This window comes from Balaenoptera acutorostrata, chromosome 13 (genome assembly GCF_949987535.1).
Source record: "Balaenoptera acutorostrata chromosome 13, mBalAcu1.1, whole genome shotgun sequence".
NCBI lineage: Eukaryota > Metazoa > Chordata > Mammalia > Artiodactyla > Balaenopteridae > Balaenoptera > Balaenoptera acutorostrata.
Genome location: NC_080076.1, coordinates 45,651,383 through 45,671,987, shown reverse-complemented (window position 1 = coordinate 45,671,987; position 20,605 = coordinate 45,651,383). Strand labels below are relative to the sequence as shown.

At 38.9% G+C, this 20,605-nt stretch overlaps 1 protein-coding gene across 7 annotated transcripts in view; it reads left to right on the top strand.

Moving 5' to 3' along the window:
- The window catches only part of RNF125 (ring finger protein 125), a 53,062-nt gene that overhangs the window by 12,572 nt on the left and 19,885 nt on the right, over nt 1-20,605 (top strand). For all 7 annotated transcript variants that reach the window (XR_449740.2, XM_007167043.2, XM_007167042.3 and 4 more), the window contains exons 2-4: nt 7,654-7,807; nt 11,748-11,842; nt 14,275-14,365. Coding sequence is in view for 6 of the 7 variants with exons in the window: in XM_007167043.2 (XP_007167105.2) it covers nt 7,654-7,807; nt 11,748-11,842; nt 14,275-14,365 (340 nt within the window). In the remaining variant the exon portion in view is untranslated. The remainder of the gene's footprint in view (nt 1-7,653; nt 7,808-11,747; nt 11,843-14,274; nt 14,366-20,605) is intronic.

Below are 20,605 nucleotides of genomic sequence, written 5' to 3'. Positions count from 1 at the left end.
TTTTGTTGTCAACTGTTTTATTTTTCTCAGAGCATTTATTGTTTGCCAGTCTTTTTGTTTACCTGCTCATTTCCTCTCTCCTCCTTCTAGAACTCTTGAGAGCAGGGACCTTGGGCACTGCCATGGTTTCATCTCTGGCATGTCAAACATTGGCAATCATAAGCTATTAGTGAAAATTTCGTTAGTGAATGCATGCTTGTATGGTTGGGTCTGGGGAGACTTGTGCATGTTTTATAAATCTTCATTATAACCATGCAATAACTGTTCTTGCTAAAAGCCACATGAATTCATTTTTTTAAAGTTTTGTTTTCTCTCCCTTCAGCCTTTTATTATCTTTCAAATTGTTCTGTGCTCTTTAAACTTATTTAAATAATCATAAATGCAAAGTAATCTTTTCCTCACACTGATATCATTTTTAAAAATGTTTTTCTCTTCAAATCACATTCTGTTAAATATTTCAGGTCTCTCATCCTCCAAGCATTTCCCTTCCCTGTTTTCCAACTAAATTTTTCTGAAAAGTAAAAAAAATTTAAGTCATAGTAAGGTGGTTAATTTTCCCTAACATTTTATTATGAAAAATGTCAAACATACAGTTAAGTTGAAAGAATTGTACAGTGAACAACCATATATCCATACCTATTTCTACAATTGTTAATTTTGCCGTATTTGCTTTTACCTCTCACTTTATCACATACCTATCCATCCATCAATCCATCTTATTTTTTTGATGCATTTTAGAGTAGGTTACAAACATCAGCATACTCTACCCCTTCTCATATCAGCATGCATAATATTAACCAGAGTTCACAATTTGTTTATGGGATTTTTTAAAGGTAAATTACACAGAGTGAAATGCATACATCCTAGGTATAACATTTGCAGAGCTTTGACCAATGTTTAGCCCAAACCCCTATCAAGATATAGAATAGTCTCATTACCCCTCGTATGGTTCCCTTATGCCCCTTCCCAGCCATCCCCATCCGTGTACCCCCATAGGCAATCACTGTTGTGTTATTTTTTTCCCTATCATAGATCAGTTTTGCCTATTCAAAAATTTCAAATAAGTGGAATTACACAAGATGTACTTTCTTGTGTCTGGCTTCTTTTTTTAAAATTTATTTTATTGAGGTATAGTTGATTTACAATGTTGTGTTAGTTTCTGGTGTACAGCAAAGTGATTCAGTTACATATATTTATATTTATATATATTCTTTTTCATATTCTTTTCCATTATGGTTTATTACAGGATATTGAATACAGTTCCCTGTGCTATACAGTAGGACCTTGTTGCTTATCCATTCTATATATAACAGTTAGCATCTGCTAATCCCAAACTCCCAGTCCTTCCCTCCCCCACATCCCATCCCCCTTGGCAACCACAAGTCTGTTCTCTATGTCTGTGAGTCTGTTTCTGTTTCGTAGATAAGTTCATGTGTCTGGCTTCTTAGTATGTCTCTGAGAGTCATCCATGTTATGGCTTGTATCAGTAATTTGTTCTTTTTTTATTGCTGTGTAGTATTCCATTGTAGGAATGTGCCATGGGTTGTTTATTCATTTTCTTGTTGATAAATATCTGGGTTATTTCCAGGTTGGGTCTACTGTGAAAACATTCCTTCTGAATACAAATGGATATATTTTTTAACTTCTCGAGTAAAACATGGGCTTGGTACTGCAGGGTCAAGGGGTGCCTGTAAGTTTTGTTTTATCAGACACTACCAGACCATTTATCCCAAGTGGTTGTAGGTAATTAACTTTTTAAAAGAATTGTTTATTATGTAGGTAATAAGGTTATATGGTGCACACTTAAAATTCGACAGTGAAAATACCCTTCTTCTACCATATACCCCTTTCTTTCCAGTTCCCATTTCTCCAACAGGTAGATAAATGTTCTTATTTTCTTTACCCTAGATGTTTTTACACATCTACAAACCTGTAAGAAGCTCACACTCTATATACACTTCTGCACTTTGCTTTCTAAGAGGTTTTAGTTTAGAGTTATCTTGTCTCTGTGCCCTGTTATATAATATATACTACCTAAAGCTGAATAGCCCTGTGAGGATTCTGATTAGACAATTCAAAAAATGATCACTTGTATACTTTTCATGCCAAAGTGCTAGGGTAAGGATGGTAGATGCTTCAGCTCTCATGACTTGAATTTGATAACTGTACCTTTAAGGAGAGAATGTTCCCCTCAGATCTTTTGAACTAAGCAGTTCTGCAGTCTTGCTTCTGCACCCCAGAAAGTGACTTGAGGTGCAGCAGCATCCAGTACCTTTCCATGGTAACACTTCTAAAAGTTGTGGTTTTTTTTTTTTTTTTTTTTAAATTGGATACTTTTTTTTTTTTTAAATTTTATTTATTTATTTATTTATTTATTTATTTATTTTTGGCTGTGCTGGGTCTTTGGTTCGTGCGAGGGCTTTCTCCAGTTGCGGCAAGTGGGGGCCACTCTTCATCGCGGTGCGGGGACCGCTCTTCATCGCGGTGCGCGGGCCTTTCACTATCGCGGCCCCTCCCGTCGCGGGGCACAGGCTCCAGAAGCGCAGGCTCAGCAGCCGTGGCTCACGGGCCCAGCCGCTCCGCGGCATGTGGGATCCTCCCAGACCAGGGCCCGAACCCGTGTCCCCTGCATTAGCAGGCAGATTCTCAACCACTGCGCCACCAGGGAAGCCCCTAAAAGTTGTGGTTTTTATATACTCATAATCAGTAAGTTCAATCTGTTCCAAACACCTTAATCTTGATGTGTTTTCTCCAGTTCATAATCACTTCTATTAAAAGTACAGTTAATTGACTAATCTACCGGATTGGCAACTAATATTCTCACATAATGCAACGACATCTATATAATGCTCATGTGAGAGTTTCATGCCACAGATAACACCACTGTACAGACTTAGTGGGGGTGGTTATAGGGAGGGACCTGATTTTTAAAATGCCTCAATAAATTGATATAGCCACTATGGGGAACAGTATGGAGGTTCCTTTAAAAACTAGAAATAGAACTACCATATGACCCAGCAATCCCACTACTGGGCATATACCCAGAGAAAACCATAATTCAAAAAGATACATGTACCCCAGTGTTCACTGCAGCACTATTTACAATAGCCAGGACACGGAAGCAACTGAAATGTCCATCAACAGAGGAATAGATAAAGAAGATGTGGTACATATATACAATGGAATATTACTCAGCCATAAAAAAGAACAAAATTGTGCCATTTGCAGAGACTTGGATGGACCTAGAGATTGTCATACAGAGTGAAGTGAGTCAGAAAGAGAAAAACAAATATCGTATATTAAACCATATATGTGGAATCTAGAAAAATGGTATAGATGAACTTATTTGCAAAGCAGAAATAGAGACACAGACGTAGAGAACAAACGTATGGATACCAAGGGTGTAAGGGTGGGGTGGGATGGATTGGGAGATTGGGACTGACATATATTCACTACTACATGTAAAATAGATAACTAATGAGAACAGACTGTATAGCACAGGGAACTCTACTCAGTGGTCTGTGGTGACCTAAATGGGAAGGAGTCCAAGGAAGAGGGGATATGTTTATACGTGTGACTGATACACTTTGCTGTACAGCAGAAACTAACACAACAGTGTAAAGCAACTATATGCCAATAAAAAAAATTATTTTAACGCCTCAAGTGTGCTACTTTTCATGAATATCTACTAGGAATTTCCATTGTTGTGGTTATCAATCATAGTTACAAAAACATGTATGAAGTATTTATAAAATAATAGCAGAAATGTACCCTAGGTAAAGCCCACTGGCTTATACAGCTACATCAGTGATCTCAAACCTTTGCTGCCTCTGCTTGTCACTGGGAGGAATTAGTGTCTTTAAGAAGACTACAGGGACTTCCCTGGTGATGCAGTGGTTAAGAATCTGCCTGCCAATGCAGGGGACACGGGTTCGAGCCCTGGTCCGGGAGGATCCCACATGTCACGGAGCAACTAAGCCCGTGTGCCACAACTACTGAGCCTGCACTCTAGAGCCACAACTACTGAGCCCGCAAGTCACAACTACTGAAGCCTGCGCTCCTAGAGCCCGTGCTCCACAGTAAGAGAAGCCACCGCAATGAGAAGCCTGCGCACCGCAACAAAGAGTAGCCCCCCGCTCGCCGCAACTAGAGAAAGCCCGCACACAGCAACAAAGACCCAACGCAGCCATAAATAAATAAATAAATAAATGTATTTTTAAAAAAAAACAAAAAACTAAAAACTTTGAGCCTCTCCCAAAACAGTTTGAGGATAAAAATACTACTGTCTTCTGGTTCTGTGACTTCGGCAAGTTGTTACACCTCTCTGAACTTCAGTTTGCTATCAGTCATGGTAAGGAGAAAGCAGCATTTAGGATTCCTGTGAGAGCGAAATGAGGTAAAATGAGCTGATGTGTATCAGTGCCCACCACGGGGCTTGGCACCAGTATATTTTGTTTGTTTGTTTTGCATGTCCCCTGCATTGGCAGGCAGATTCTTAACCACTGTGCCACCAGGGAAGTCCCTTGGCACCAATATTCATCTTCTGTTTGTATTAGCATAAAACTCAAACAAACTGTGAGAAAGGGGGGAAGACTTTTAGTTGACAAGAAACACAGTGTTATCTGCTTGCTCCTAAATTATGTAAACAAAGAATTCCTGTCAGAACCACAGGTGTTGTATTAGAAGTGTTAATTATGAGTTGAGCATTTGGACCATTTGTAATAAATACCCTTCAAAGCTTACACTTTGAGAACCAATTCTTAGGGACTAAAAGAAATGCAAGGACAAATGTGCCTTAGAACTTACAATTAATCACCTGAGACAGAAGTAAAATACAGCAGAGGACTTAGGTCTTTTGATTCTGAAAGTATTGCTCTTTACAACTGGGGTAGCTGCGGTTGTGGAAAGATAGGTCACTGAATTCTGAGTCAGGAAACCCCAGCTTAAGGTCAACAAAGTTCAGGCACTTTCTGTAGCTGTGACCTTGCTGAAGTAACTTAACCTCTACATACCTCAGTTTCCTCATCTATAAAGGAAATAATGATCTTTCTTAGGGGTTTATTAAGGTTAAATGAATTAAGGTATGTGAGGTATGTGGAAGTGTTTTAAAATTTTGTAAATAAAAAAAGCAGTGCATCAAATTTGAAATTATATCAAAATATAAAGTTACCAAATGACATTAATAACAAAAACACCCAGGAAGAAAAGGGTAGGAACCCAGGCAGATCTGGGGTTCTAAATAAAGAGCAGGATAGTCCTATCAAGTTGTTGCTGAATCAGTCTTTATGTCACTCTGTTTAGTATTCATCTCCCAGAGAGAGGGTTTACTTAGTGTGGCCGACATTAGGTGCTCTGCCTTCAGCAGAGGATTATGGGCACCTGGATTGAGGTCCCACCAAATTGTATCTCATATAAGAGGTGTAGTTCCTGCAGAGCAAAACCAGGATGCTATGGCAAGAAAAAGGGGAAATGGGTGCTGGGCAGGCATCAACATCAAGAAGGCATTCTTGATGCATTCTTGAGGCATCTGCCTCAAGAACAATGAAGACGTAAGCATCCTCTGTGTGCATATAAGAATTTTATAACAGAGGCAGAAGAGAGTACTTTTAAGAATCAGTAATGGCTGGGCTTCCCTGGTGGCGCAGTGGTTAAGAATCCACCTGCCAATGCAGGGGACACGGGTTTGAGCCCTGGTCCGGGAAGAATCCCACATGCCGCGGAGCAACTAAGCCCGTGTGCCACAACTACTGAGCCTGCGCTCTAGAGCCCGCGTGCCACAACTACTGAAGCCCGCGTGCTTAGGGCCCGTGCTCTGCAACAAGAGAAGCCACCCAATGAGAAGCCCTCGCACCGCAAAGAAGAGTAGCCCCTGCTCGCCGCAACTAGAGAAAAATCCGCGTGCAGCAACGAAGACCCAACGCAGCTAGAAACGAAAATAAATTAATTTTAAAAAAAAAAAGAGGGCTTCCCTGGTGGCGCAGTGGTTGAGAGTCTGCCTGCTAATGCAGGGGACACGGGTTCGAGCCCTGGTCTGGGAAGATCCCACATGCCGCGGAGCAGCTGGGCCCGTGAGCCACAATTGCTGAGCCTGCGCGTCTGGAGCCTGTGCCCCGCGACGGGAGGGGCCGCGATAGAGAAAGGCCCGCGCACCGCGATGAAGAGCGGTCCCCGCACCGCGATGAAGAGTGGCCCCCGCTTGCCGCAACTGGAGAAAGCCCTCGCACGAACCGAAGACCCAACACAGCCAAAAATAAATAAATAAATAAATAAATAAATAAATAAGAAAATCCTTTAAAAAAAAAAAAAAAAAAAGAATCAGTAATGGCTAATATACTAGGAATTTTGTTTGTGAAACTTCATTCAGCTGTATGTATACCTATAATATATGAACTTTTCAGTATGTATAGTTTACTTAAACAGTTTAACTTTTGCTGTGTGTAAATATTCGCAAATATATATTACATGCTGAGTTAAGAGCTGTCAGCTCATGCTAATGTGTATAACCTATTGAAATGCTCACTTTTACTTCTGTGCACGTGTAGCCTTCAGCAGCTCCCATAGATAGGTCAAGATTTTCTGTGAATTCCGTTGACTGTGTTAAGATTTTATCATGATCATCTTTAAGTAAACAGAGAATATATCTATTGACGTGGAGGACATTCCTAAAGTGGTAGTTTTGATTAGATAATTTCCTGCATCTGAGGATGAGTTTAAAATTATTTTATGAAGACTTTAACGTGTTTCGTATTTTTACCTCCTCAACTTGCTGCTATTTTCTTATCTAACACATAGAATCTCACAGAGCAAAGACCTATTCCCCCCAGCCCCACAGATTTTAAGATAAAATAGGATTAAAGAAAAGAAAGAACACGTTAGATATCCTTTGAGTTATAGGGGGTTTTTTGAAGTGTAGCTGATATACAGTGTTGTGTTAGTTTCAAGTATCCAGGAAAGTGACTCATTTATACACACACTTAGATATAGATATAGATATATTCTTTTTCAGATTCTTTTCCATTATAGGTTATTAAGATATTGAATATAGTTCCCTGTGTTATACAGTTGGTCCTTGTTGTTTATGTATTTTATATATAGTAGTATGTATCTGCTAATCCCAAACTCCTAATTTGTCCCTCCCTCCCCCTTTCCCCTTTGGTAATCATAAGTTTATTTTCTATGTCTGTGAGTCTGTTTCTGTTTTGTAAATAATTTATTTGTATCATTTTTTTAGATTCTACATATAAGTGATACCATGTGATATTTGTCTTTCTCTGACTTACTTCACTTAGTATGATCATCTCTAGGTCCATCCATGTTGCTGAAATGGCATTATTTCATTCTTTTTTTATGGCTGGCAATATTTGAGTTATAGTTTTCATTCTGTTTATAGGAAGACTGTTTCACCGCTTTGTCTGTCATCTTCTGTTTAAATGCGTGCAGCACACGTGGTGAGAACGTGTGGCCCCAGGGAGGTCTTGCAGGGAAGGTCAGAGACTCCCCAGCAGCTGTAGGATGCAGATGGAGCTTTCGTTTGGCAGAACAGCTCTTAGTGTACAAGGTGTCATTAAAATACAGTTTCCATAAATGAACACCTAGTGGTGGCTCCTTTATACTGTTAAGGAAAGTGATGTATTCTTGGTTTGTGTCCTGTAGCTTCTGCCGTTCTTGCATTGCTACCAGTCTCAAGAACAATAAGTGGACCTGTCCTTACTGCCGGGCATATCTTCCTTCTGAAGGAGTTCCAGCAACTGATGTAGCCAAGAAAATGAAATCCGAGTTCCAGAATTGCACCGAGTGTGACACCCTGGTATGTGAGCCTGCCTTTGCTCATAGTTACTGGCTTAGAACTCTGAGAAAATTGTTTTGCAGCCAGTCATTTCACCTATGCCTTTGACCTCATCCTACCCCGACTTTCCAAAGTTTATTGTCTCAGCCTCTCCTCTTCCTTTCCTCTGGTTTCCTATGTATGGGCTGCTGGACAGCAGTCACTGATGCCCACCATCACTTAATTTTTCAAACAAATGCTTTCATTGACCACCTCCATTTCCTCTCTTCCCATTACTCCCATGACCCCCTATTATGTGGCCTCCATTCCTGCTATGCTGTTGCAGCCCACCCAATGAATAGCTTTATTTTCAATTCCAGTGGCATAATTCCACCTCTACTGTTCTGGGCTTTGCAGTATTTATCTCTGTTGACCACTTCCTCCTTGTTGCAGTTTTCCTCTGTTGTTACTATGCTAGCCTGGTTAGATCATGTGAGGTCTTAGAAGCTGTGACAAAGATTCTAGATTTTATCTTAAATGCAGTAGTGAGTCATAGAAAAAGTATAAGCTTTTGATCAGGTTTATATTTTTAAGATATCACTCTAGCATGTGAGTGGAAAATGGTTTGGAGGGGGCAAAAGCAGGATTGGTGAAGCCAATTTAGTGGATTTTAGGGTAGGTGTTAAGGAAGCTGGGTTAGGGTAATAGCATTAGGTATGGAATAAGAAGTTGTTTCAAGGTGTATTCTGGAGAGGGATTGAAGGAAATTGATAATTAACTGGATGTGGAGGTGAGTGACAGTGAGGTATCAAAATGTTCCCCAAGTTTCTGAGATGAGTAGGTGAAGGTGCTAATGTGGCAAGCAAATTTAGAGAAGAATCCACAAAGTTAAGTCTTAGATACATTAAATTTGAACTGCTAACGGAAGGATATTTAGGTATTACCTGTCTAGAGATCAAAAGAGAGATCGTGTACTGAAGATCTGAATTTCTCTGGAGAACCTTTCTTGATTGTTCATCTAAAATATAGCCTGTTACACTTTCTCTTAGCAGTCTGTGCTTTCTCTTCGTAGCACTTATCACCATTTGTAATTATGCTTTTGTGATTTTTTTAAATTTAATGTCCATTATCCATTATCCCCACAAGATTCCATGAGGGTAAGGACCATGACTGTTTTATTGACAGCTGTATACCCAGCACTTTGAAGAGTGACTGGCACATAATAAATGCTCAATGCATTTTTGAATATTTTTGTAAGACTCAAAAATCTATTCGTGGCTGCCTGATTACGGAATCCATGCATGGTCTTTGGAGTCAGACATGCTGGGATTAAACACTAATTCTCTCCCTTACTCTTTGTGATTTGGGGCAAGTTATTAATCTAAGTTTTTGTTTGACTCTTTTAAATTGAGGGAAAAGGTAATGCTCGTGTCACAGGGTGGTTGTAAAGGTAAACAACAAAACGTAAGTGGCTTTTAGCACTGTGGAACATAGTAAGTGCTCAAAATCAATAGCTTTTCACATTCTTAATATCATTACTGATTATTTTTACTTTGATATTTTGCCATCATTTAAAATTCAACATGCACAAAATCAAACTCCGCGTATTATTTTGTCTTCCAGTTCTTTATCCCATCTTTGGTACCTGTCAGAAGCAAGAGCATTCTCTCAGTTATCCTGGGTGGAGATCCCCTTCCTTTTCTCACCCCGCTGCATTTCTGATTATTCACAAGTATTTTGATCTTTCCTTTGAGGTATTTCTTGTATCTGTTCCTCTTGTCAGGAATACCGCCATTCCTTCTACAGACATTTTCAACTCTTCTTACTGTTCAGAGTCCTCCCTACCTCCCTTCCACGAGCCTGGCTTTAGTATTCCAGTCCCCAGTATCAAATGGTTTCCTGTCTGCTTGTCTTCACATCTTTTGTTTGTTTGTTTTTCCTCCATTAGATGATAAGCACCTTTAGTGCAAGCTCAGTGGCTTGTGCTCCTTCTGCCACCTCTGACCATGGCTTTCACAGTTTTGTGTCTGGGGTAGACGCTCTATGAATTTATCAATTCATCTGTCAGGGCATAGTCCCCAGATTGCTAATTTATGTGAGGAACGTGTCTCTTTGTTGATCAAGGAATATAAAGAAGAAGAAAGAAACTTTTAACAAAAGTCATAAGGAGATGAGAGAGCACTGATGTGCAAAGTTGGATGTTAAAAGTTGTAAAACAATCTGTCGTTTTTTTTTTTTTTTTTTAATTAATTATTTGTTTTTGGCTGCGTTGGGTCTTCGTTGCTGTGCGTGGGCTTTCTCTAGTTGCGGCGAGTGGGGGCTACTCTTCGTTGCGGTGCATGGGCTTCTCATTGCAGTGGCTTCTCTTGTTGTGGGACAAGGGCTCTAGGCACGCGGGCTTCAGTAGTTGTGGCACATGGGCTCTAGGGTGCAGGCTCAACAGTTGTGGTGCACGGGCTTAGCTGCTCCGTGGCACACGGGATCTTCCCAGACCTGTGTTCCCTGCCTTGGCAGGCGGATTCTTAACCACTGCACCACCAGGGAAGTCCCAAACAGTTTGTTTTAAGACAGATGTCTAGATCGGTCCTAGCTTTTACATCTTTTTAGATGGATAGTTATAAAGCAAGGATTTGTTCTTTCTTTTCCATTTGCTTTTTTTTTTTAATTTATTTATTTTATTTATTTATTTTTGGCTGCATTGGGTCTTCATTGCTGTGTGCGGGCTTTCTCTAGTTGCGGCGAGCGGGGGCTACTCTTTGTTGCGGTGTGCGGGCTCAGTAGTTGTGGCTCGCAGGCTCTAGAGTGCAGGCTCAGTAGTTGTGGCACATGGGCTTAGATGCTCCGCGGCATGTGGGATCTTCCCAGACCAGGGATCGAACCCGTGTCCCCTGAATTGGCAGGTGGATTCTTAACCACTGTGCAACCAGGGAAGCCCCCCATTTGCTTTTATTTTTGTCTTTTGTGACAGTTATAACTGTTTTCTTGACATGGTAGATTTCATGTCTGAGGTTTAACTTCCGTAGCTTGGGCAAAATGAAGCAGGGTGGGTCGGCCACCTTACAGCTGTACAGAGCTTCCTTTAGCACAAGATCTTATCAGAGTTTCTAATGACACATTTAGTAGAGTATGTGTTATTTAGCAACAGATCCCTCATGGTTAGGAAATCTGAATGTATGTCTGGAAGGACAAGGGCTCTTTATTCTGCCTTGATAAAAATGGACTGCAGTAGCTGTCCTTTATGTTTGCTCTTAATGGGGCCATTAAGTATACTGTATATTGTGAATTCATGTAATACTACTGGATGTATTCTAAAGCCATGGTATTTATATCTTTCCCTGAAGCACAGGGTTTCTTTTTACTTACTCTGGACATCTCTAAAATCCATCTATTTATTCTTTTTACCTCTCTTTGTTTTTCTTTCTTTCTATCTCTCTTTTTACTTTTTTTCCTTTCCTTCCTTTTGCTCTTTTTCCCCTCCCCTTTTTCTTCCTTACTTCCTTCTTTCCATCACTGATTTAGGTAATAGTATCCCAAAAAAGTAAATTTGATTTAATATACATCTTTCCACTTTAAAAAACATATACTTTCTAGAAGAACCAAATTCAAGAACTCAGCTTTTGGGTCTTCTAGTTGTAAGAAAATTTTAAAATAGTGGTTTTTTTGGGGACTTCCCTGCCAGTCCAGTGTTTAAGACTCCGCGCTCCCAATGCAGGGGGTGCGGGTTCAATCCCTGGTCGGGGAACAAAGATCCCACATGCCTCACGACGTGGCCAAAAAAAAAAACTACTTAAAATAGTGTTATTCTTGATAATGCCTTAAATTGGTTGTACTATTATCATGATTGCATCCTTTTAATCAACTGACCCCACACTATGACCTTATTTGAAATAAGGAAAGCAATAAAGCTGGGTCACAAAAGACTTCATTGACTGAAATGAGCCCCTTTTCAACAGTGAGCTTATTTTAATCTGCTTTTATATAGGTTTGCCTCAGTGAAATGAGGGCACACATAAGAACATGTCAGAAGTACATAGATAAGTATGGACCACTACAAGAACTTGGAGAGACAGCAACAAGGTTTGTTTCAGTACAATTTAGTTTAATGCTAAATTTGATATGCTTATAAAGAACTTAATGAGCCAGAAAGCTTAACATTTTTGTGCTGAAAGTATGTATGTAGTTACGTTTTGGCTTCTAATCATAATACCTATTATTGGTAATCATTTGTTAATGGGAATAATTACAAAAGAATTTTGTTCTCTCTGCTTTCAAAACTTTGTATGGGGAGAACCAACTGAACACTGGAGAGATTGTGGAAACTTCCTCAGACAAGTTTATATGGAAGAAGATACAAAAATAGAAAGCAGAACTGTTCAATTTCTGCTAGGATTTATTTTGTGACTAATAGAGTCCTGAAGTAGATGATGGTTTAGAGGTTGTTGTCTTTACTTTTCCATCACCTCCTCTCAGTTCCCAAGCTCATTCTCTCTCATTTTGCTGGTTTCTCTTTAGAAGGGACGAAGTGACATCTCAGTATGTATTCTAAAAAGAAAGAACAGGCGTGGGGCAGGCATTCTGAATCCTATACCTCTTTGCTGGGTAATCTTATATGGGGCTGGAGGAAGGATGGAGGTGGCTAGTAGGTGTAATGGAGGATATTGATCATTAATTATTTTTTCTTAAAAAAAAAAAGAAAGAAAGAAATCTGGGTTATTACTCTCCTGATGGGCAGAGGAATTAAAAAGTTTGGCATCTGCCTCTGCTAAAGAAATAAAGAAATGATTTGTGTTCTCCTGCATAGGGATGATGGTTTTGAAACCATTAAATCTTCTTATGAACGCAGCTATCCAAAGAGGTATTCAGTATAATTTCTTCTTTTCTCCTGAAGATAAATGTTAGTTCTGCTTATTTTAAGAAAACGCATGTATAGCCCAGGGATAGATACCCAATATTTTGTAATAACCTATAAGGGAAAAGAATCTGAAAAAGAATATATATGTATGAGATATATATGTATGTATGTATGTATATATATATATATATATATATATATATATATATATATATATATAACTGAATCACTGTGCTGTGCACCTGAAACTAATACAACATTGTAAATCAACTGTACTTAAATAAAAATGTTTAAAAAAAGAAAATATACTACTCAAAATATAACTTAAATTTCCTAACCCAAAAGTCTAAACGATCACCCCATTCCTCTCGTTTTACTAGAGATTACTTTGCAAATGTACCTTTTATTATAGGATTATACCATTCTGTTAAATTGTGAGTATTTTAGCTCTAGGCAGAGTATGAATTCTGTGTGGTTTGATTGTAAGGTTAATAGGCTTTATGAAAATTTTAAAATATACTAAACCTAATTTAAATACTAATTTCTCCTGCTAGTTAGAATGAAATAATAAAGAATTGAAATAACATAATATGAGAAGGGTTGTTGATTAATCAGTATTACAGGATAGATTAATATTTGCATTTAAGATAGAAATCTTTGCTTTATGGAAGAACTTACTACATAATTCAAATTTTAAAAATTCTTATGCAGGGAGCTTGTCCAGAATACAAGTCTTGGGGAACAGGAAGTTCTATCTACAATGGAAAGTGAGCAAAAAATTCCAAGCCTCCATATTGTCCCTAAGAATTTAAGGCAGCACTGTGCAATGGAAATATAATGCAGAGCACATATGTAATTTTAAATTCTCTAATAGCCATACTCAAAAATGTAAAAAGAAACAAATGAAATTAATTTGTAATATATTTTATTTAACTGAATATAGCCAAAGTCTTATTCTTTGAACATGTAATCAATATATAAATTATTGTGATATTTTACTTTTTTATGTATATATAGAGCCTTCAAAATTGAGTGTGTGTTTTATACTTCCAGCATATCTCAGTTTGGACTAGCCCAGTAGACACATACCGAATGACTAGTCCGTTGGACAGCACAGATGTGAGGGACAGATACGCCTAGGTGTGCATAAGGATGTAACAAGGTAGTTGCAGGCCGTTTTCCATTCTTCACTGGATGCTAATACTGTGAGTTGACACCTGTAGTTATATATGCCAGTGTTGTTACATATGCTAGTTGGAGAACAAAGTAACACCCCATTCAGATGTTACCTGATTTAGGAAAGGGAGGAAGTAAAAGGGACAGAAGAAGTAACCTAGGCACAGCTGGGTGGTTTGTTCCTCTGTTTCTCAGTTAATGAGGTGCTCAGATTGTACTTCTCTTCCAAAGCAAATAAAGTGCTTCAAGTGCACTATAACTGATTCTCTATCCTGCCCCTGTGAGGTTACACATTTACATTTCTCATGAGAAGAAATTTAGGCACCAAGATTATTATCAGGATTGGAAAAAGAACATCAACTCAGAAAGAATGAGGACTAGAAACTAGATCCACTTACATTCTGTTTTTTACCTCTAGTTAAGTGACTACTGTCTAATTATCAACAATTTCAGTAATGTTTGTATTCTATGTAATTTCCAGGTGTGTATGTCCATTTTGTCAGAAGGAATTGGATGAAGACAGCTTGCTGGATCATTGCATTACTCATCACAGATCAGAAAGGAGACCTGTGGTGAGGATTTGTGTTACTATACATTTCTGCACTCTCTAAATTTGGTACACATTAGAAAACGTGGAGTCTTAACCACTGGACCGCCAGGGAGTTCCCCTTATAATTTTCATTTTTGTATAGTTGAGAGGTAAGGCAGGGTGGTGATGGATACATCATCATTTACTTAGCCATTTTACTATTTTAGAACATTTGCATTGGTGACGATTTTTAGGATTTGAATTCACATTCTTGTACATTTAAACTTTTCCTTCTACAGCACTTTTTTCCTAAGAGGAGATTCCTTAGATTGATATTTCTGAGACCAAGAGTGCAAGTTTTTATTAACTCTTGAAATGTGTTCTAAAAAGTTTGAGTCAATTTTTATTTGTGTCAGCAATTTATGAGTAAACCACTTTCACCTTAACCTGGCCAAGATTGGGTACATTTATTTATTTAAAAAAAAAAATTTTTTTTTTGATTTAGGAGAGTGTCTTGAATTACCCAATAAGAGAGTTTTTTACACAGTAATATCCTGTAGCGTATTTCTAACTCAGAGAAAAAGGACAAAATATGATCAACAGAATCAGAGTAGAGACTATTCTTATATGGAAAGAAATTATAAAATGATGGTATGAACACAAATGTATGGACTTTTGAACGTTGTACTTATAAGGGATAAATTATGCATACACTTATTTTTAAATTATCCAGGCTTAACAGATGTAAAATGATACCTTGAAGAGTTTTTTGAATTTTATTTTAGTTTTATGTTGTATATGTGTACATGTGTATATATGTGTATGTGTGTTTTTCATATATATGAGTTTGGGGTTTTTTTCATTTGTTTTAAGGTTTATTTTTTTTTTTCCATAAAATCCTTTTGGAAAGTGGATGAAGTTGAAATGTAAGTATATTAGATAGGTGATTGATGGAGAGATAGCTAGATAGCCCTTACGACAATCCTATGAGGTAGATATGATTTTTTTTTTTAAGTATTTATTTATTTATTTATTTTCGGCTGTGTTGGGTCTTCGTTTCTGTGCGAGGGCTCTCTCCAGCTGTGGCGAGTGGGGGCCACTCTTCATCGCGGTGCGCGGGCCTCTCACTATTGCGGCCTCTCTTGTTGCGGAGCACAGGCTCCAGACGCGCAGGCTCAGTAATTGTGGCTCACGGGCCCAGTTGCTCCGCGGCATGTGGGATCTTCCCAGACCAGGGCTCGAACCCGTGTCCCCTGCACTGGCAGGCAGATTCTCAACCACTGCGCCACCAGGGAAGCCCTAGATATGATTCTTATACCCATTTTACAAATGATACACTGAGGCTCAGAGAGGTTAAGTCTTACGAGGTAAGTCTCATAGCTGGTAAATAAGCAGAGCTACAGTTTGAACCCAGTAGTCTAGCTCCAGGGCATAAACACTGTGCTCCACTAGCAAATTCAAGATAAAAGTTCTCCCACAGCACAGTCAAAGGAATTTGTTATTCATCCTAATGGCCCAGAGGTTTGGTTCTTGGAATGGCTAGCTAAGAGCTTGATATGTGTTGGGGCAGCAGAGGAGGGTGTCATGGGCTTTTCCTGCTCAACTTGCTCTGTGGGAGGAACTGGGCTAAGGAGGTGTTTTATGATAGGTCCCTGGGGAACCGTCCTAGAGGAAGCTTGAAGAAAGCATTAGGATGGCATAATAGTGACTACCATTTACTGAGTTCTGGGTGCCTCTTTGCCTTCTCCTAGCAACCCTATGAAGGAGGTATCATCGACACAGTCTGAGCCCTGACCAGTAGTGCCGGGGTGCTGCTCTGGCTGGAGGAACACTAGGCACTCTGGACCATGGGCTGCATTACAGCACCCCTCCAGGGCAGGCCCCATATTTGTCCATCCATTGGTACTGTGTACCTGCTCCGCAGAAATCCAGTCCACGTGCCGCTCAGTTTGGCCATCAGATTGAAGGCGGCCCATGGAAGCTGGGTCTTCTATGATTCAGAGGTCATAGAGGTCACTGAAGAAAGCCGACATAAGGACAGAGATAAACCAGGAATCGTGGAAGTTAGTAGTTAAAATGCCTAGGCTTTGCTGGGGCAAATTGAGAGTAGCATCAACATATATACACTTCCGAATGTAAAATAGTTGGCAGTTGGGAAGCAGCAGCATAGCACAGGAAGATCGGCTCAGTGCTTTGCCATGACCTAGAGGGGTGCGATAGGGAGGGTGGAGAGAGGCTCAAGAGGGAGGGGATATGGGGACACGTGTATGCATATGGCTGATTCACTTTGTTGTGCAACAGAAACTCACACGGTATTGTGAAGCGATTATACTCCAATAAAGTTCTATTAAAAATAATAATAATAATTTGTATATCTGGAGTTATATACAACATATTATTAAAATTAATCCCACCTGTTTCCTTTTAGTTTTTGTAATGTGGCTACTCAAAAAATAAAATTATGTGTGTGGCTTCTGTTACATTTCTATTGAACAGCAATGCCCTGGGGCGGGGGGAGGAAAGCCTAGGCTTCGGAGGAGATAAGCTTTCGTGCAAATCGCAGAAAATCCCATTAACCTCTTTGCCTCTGTTTCATCATTTGTAAAATGGAGATGATGATAAGGATGATGCCTTTTTCACAGGGTAAATGAGTCAGGTGATGATGCCGGGTTACTACCATTTTTGCAGCTATATCAAATGAAGGCTAGGGCAGATTTCTCAGAGGAAGCCATGTACTCTCACAGTTGGGGAACCCAAGCTGGGAGAGGTGGAGGAGGTGAAGTAAATTTTACCACAAGACCAGGATGCTATCAAGGCCTTCAGGCAGAAACAGATTGCTCAGAAAAGCCATGGTTCTGTAATACACCAGGGCTGTGTAAAAGCGGTCTCTGGAACAGAAAACCTTCAGGTTTCCTGTGTTAGTGTTCCGTGCTTAAGTGTAAAAGCTTAAGACACATGCACTCTGAAGCATCTAGTGCCACTAGAAGTCCGGAAAAACCCTGTGGTTAGGAAAAGGCTGGATGCAGATACTGTGGCAGGGCTGGGGTCACGTGCTTAGGGATCCTCTGGGGGCACGTAGGTGAAAACACCCGGTGGAATCCTTGGATGAGGAGGGCTGAGTCCAAGGCTGCTTCTGGATTGGTGTGGAAGTTAACAAGGAATTATTGCTCTAAAGGACTGAATTGCTGGGTTTGCCTTCAGATAAGATCAGTGACATCATCTGACTTACCAGGTATAAGAAGTTTCAGGGCAGTTAGAGATTTGGGCTAACGATTCTGCCTTCCAGATAGAATTAGATAATTCAGAGATGAAACCACAAGCAACTAATATTTTCTTTCTGAGTTGCTCAAGCAAACAGGGGTAGTAGGTTATGAACATCAAGGAATTTTGACTCTTCTCATGTGCAATCTTCAGAACAGCTCCTTTTTGTCACACAGTAATTATATTCTGCCATGTTTTCTTTTTCTTTTTTTGAAAAATTATATCTATGGAATATTGGACTCAAAAAAGGCAAATGACACACATAGCATGCTTCAGATTGAATTATGAGACCACTCTTGAGAGAAAGTTAATATTTTATCTTATAAAGGGAAGACGTTTCAGCAAGAACCACACTTTCTGGCTCTTCTGTCTTTCCAGTGTTTTCTTTCACTGGTTGGTTCTTTTTTGTGTGTGCTTCCTGCCCCTCCCCACTCTGCCCGGCATGTGGGATCTTAGTTCCCCAACCAGGGATTGAACCTGCGCCCCCTGCAGTGGAAGCGTGGAGTCTTAACCACTGGACCGCTAAGGAAGTCCCCACTGGTTGGTTCTTATTTATCCTTTAGAACTCAACTTAAAATTCACTTCTCTGACACCCAAATTAATTTCCGCTCTTGCTTTTCTCCCCTCTTTTTTCTCATTTATCACAATTCGTTAATTGTGTATTTGTGTCTGTCTCTCCCTCCAAATTATTAGGTTCATGAAGCCATAGAACTTAATTTCTTTGTTCAGCCCTGCATGCCCAGCTCTTGGCAGAGAACCTAGCACATAGTAGGATGTAGTGATATGAAAAATAGGATATTTAAAAAATCATATTTCCATTCACACAGGTTCAAAGGTAGTCTTATTTTCTGCCTTGATCCTGAGGTTCATTCCTTATGGGAAGGGGACAGGACTTCAGTTGGTTTGGAATTAAAAGCTGTAGTGACAAGAGCCTGAGCCCTCAACTCCACAGCAGTTTATTTCCGTGGGGATTCAGAATATCTGTGGCTGGACTGGGCAGTGGGAGCGTATGTGCATAAACGTGTTAGAAGGAGAAAATCTTCCTTAGATATGCTTCCAAGCTCCTATTAAATTACATGTGCCATCTGGTACCTTAAGTTTGGTTGCATATTTGTCTATAATTATTTTCAGTGCATGTCTCTTTTGGCATTGGATTCCGTTATCTTTAATTTCTTCCCCAAATGGTATTTACCATTATATAGAAAGTGCCCTGTAATTGGCTGAGTTGCTGTGAGAGTTAATTGAAACCGCAGATAGAGCTGGGTGTCCATTGTAATAGATGCTCCAAAGGATTGAGGTTAGTGGTAGCTTCTAATATGGTGGCTGTTATTTACCCATTGCGTTCACTGTCATATAAGGTCCATGCCGAGGTGAGGCCAACATCCTTTTTTTTTTCAATTGAAGTACAGATGATGTACAATATTATATAAGTTACAGGTGTAGGTATACAATATAGTGATCCACAAGTTTTAAAGGTTATACTCCATTTATAATTATTATAAAATATTGACCATAATCCCAATATATGGGATATATGTTGTATAATATATCCTTGTAGCTTATTTTATATATAATAGTTTGTACCCCTTAATCCCCTACCTCTTAATCCTCTACCCCTATGTTACCCCTCCCCTTCCCCTACTGGTAACCACTAGTTTGTTCTCTATATCTGTGAGTCTGCTTCTTTTTTGTTATATTCACTAGTCTGTTGTAATTTTTTTAGATTCCACATATAAGTGATATCATACAGAATGTGTCTTTCTCTGACTGACTTATTTCCCTTAGCATAATACCCTCCAAGTCCATCCATGTTGCTGCAAATGGCAAGATTTCCTTTTTTATGGCTGAATAGTATTCCACTGTGTATATATATATATATACCATATCTTCTTTATCCCTTCATCTGTTGATGGACACTTAGGTTGTTTCTATTATTAAAATATTTCTTGGTCTTAGCTCTGTTCTCACTATGTAGGGGTCTCAGGGTAGATTGAGTGCTATTTTGGGATAGCCATGTTGTCAATTAACCAAGATAGCTAGAACATAAGGAAATCATTAATTATTATAAAGCAATAATAATTTAAATGATGTAATTTTATTTAAAATAAGACATTAAGATTAATCGAGTAGAGCAAAATTTTAAAATGGACCTTATTTATAGAAGTTGAGCATATTGAAACTGGGACCCACCCCCACATAAAATAATAAGAAAGAAAAGAATTATGTAAAGATCTCATTTAAATTTAGAGAAAAATATCATCCAAGCTGATAAATTAGACACTGTTATAATATGAAAAGGACATTGGATTGTCTAGTAGAGGCCTAGATTCCAGCTCTGATACTTGAAGTGGTGTAAATTTAAGCTAATTTTTTTCCTCTCTGAAATTGGGTTCATCAACAAAATAAAGATGATAGTTCACTGGGTTTCTGTGAGAATCAAATGAGAATACCACCTCATTTATTGCCTAACATATACTTGGCAGTCAGTAATGATTCTGCATCTCATTTTTAAAAATGAATACACGAAGAAATACAATTTTAAAAAAACCTATGTTAAGACGTAATAAAGTGGTATATATTAAAAGAAAGAGTCACTTATATTAGCCATTTGAGAATTACAAATTAAAACCATGATGAGATACCACTACATGCCTATGAAAACAACTAAAATAGAAAAATGTTGACAGTAACTAATGGTGATGAGAATGAGGAAAAACTAGATAATTCACTCATTGCTTGTGGGAATGTAAAATGGTCCAGCCATTTACAAACAAAGTAGTTTGGCAGTTTTTTACAAAGTTAACTGTAACACTAACCCAGCAATCACACTCCTAGAAATTAATCCTAGAAAAATGAAAATATGTTTACGCAAAACATCTATGCACAAATGTTCATTGCAGATCTATTTGTAGCAGCCCAAAACAACAAATGTCCTTCAAAGGTAAATGGATAAACTGTGGTACATCCATACCATGGAATACTATGCAGCAGTAAAAAGGAAGGAACTATATTGATGCACACA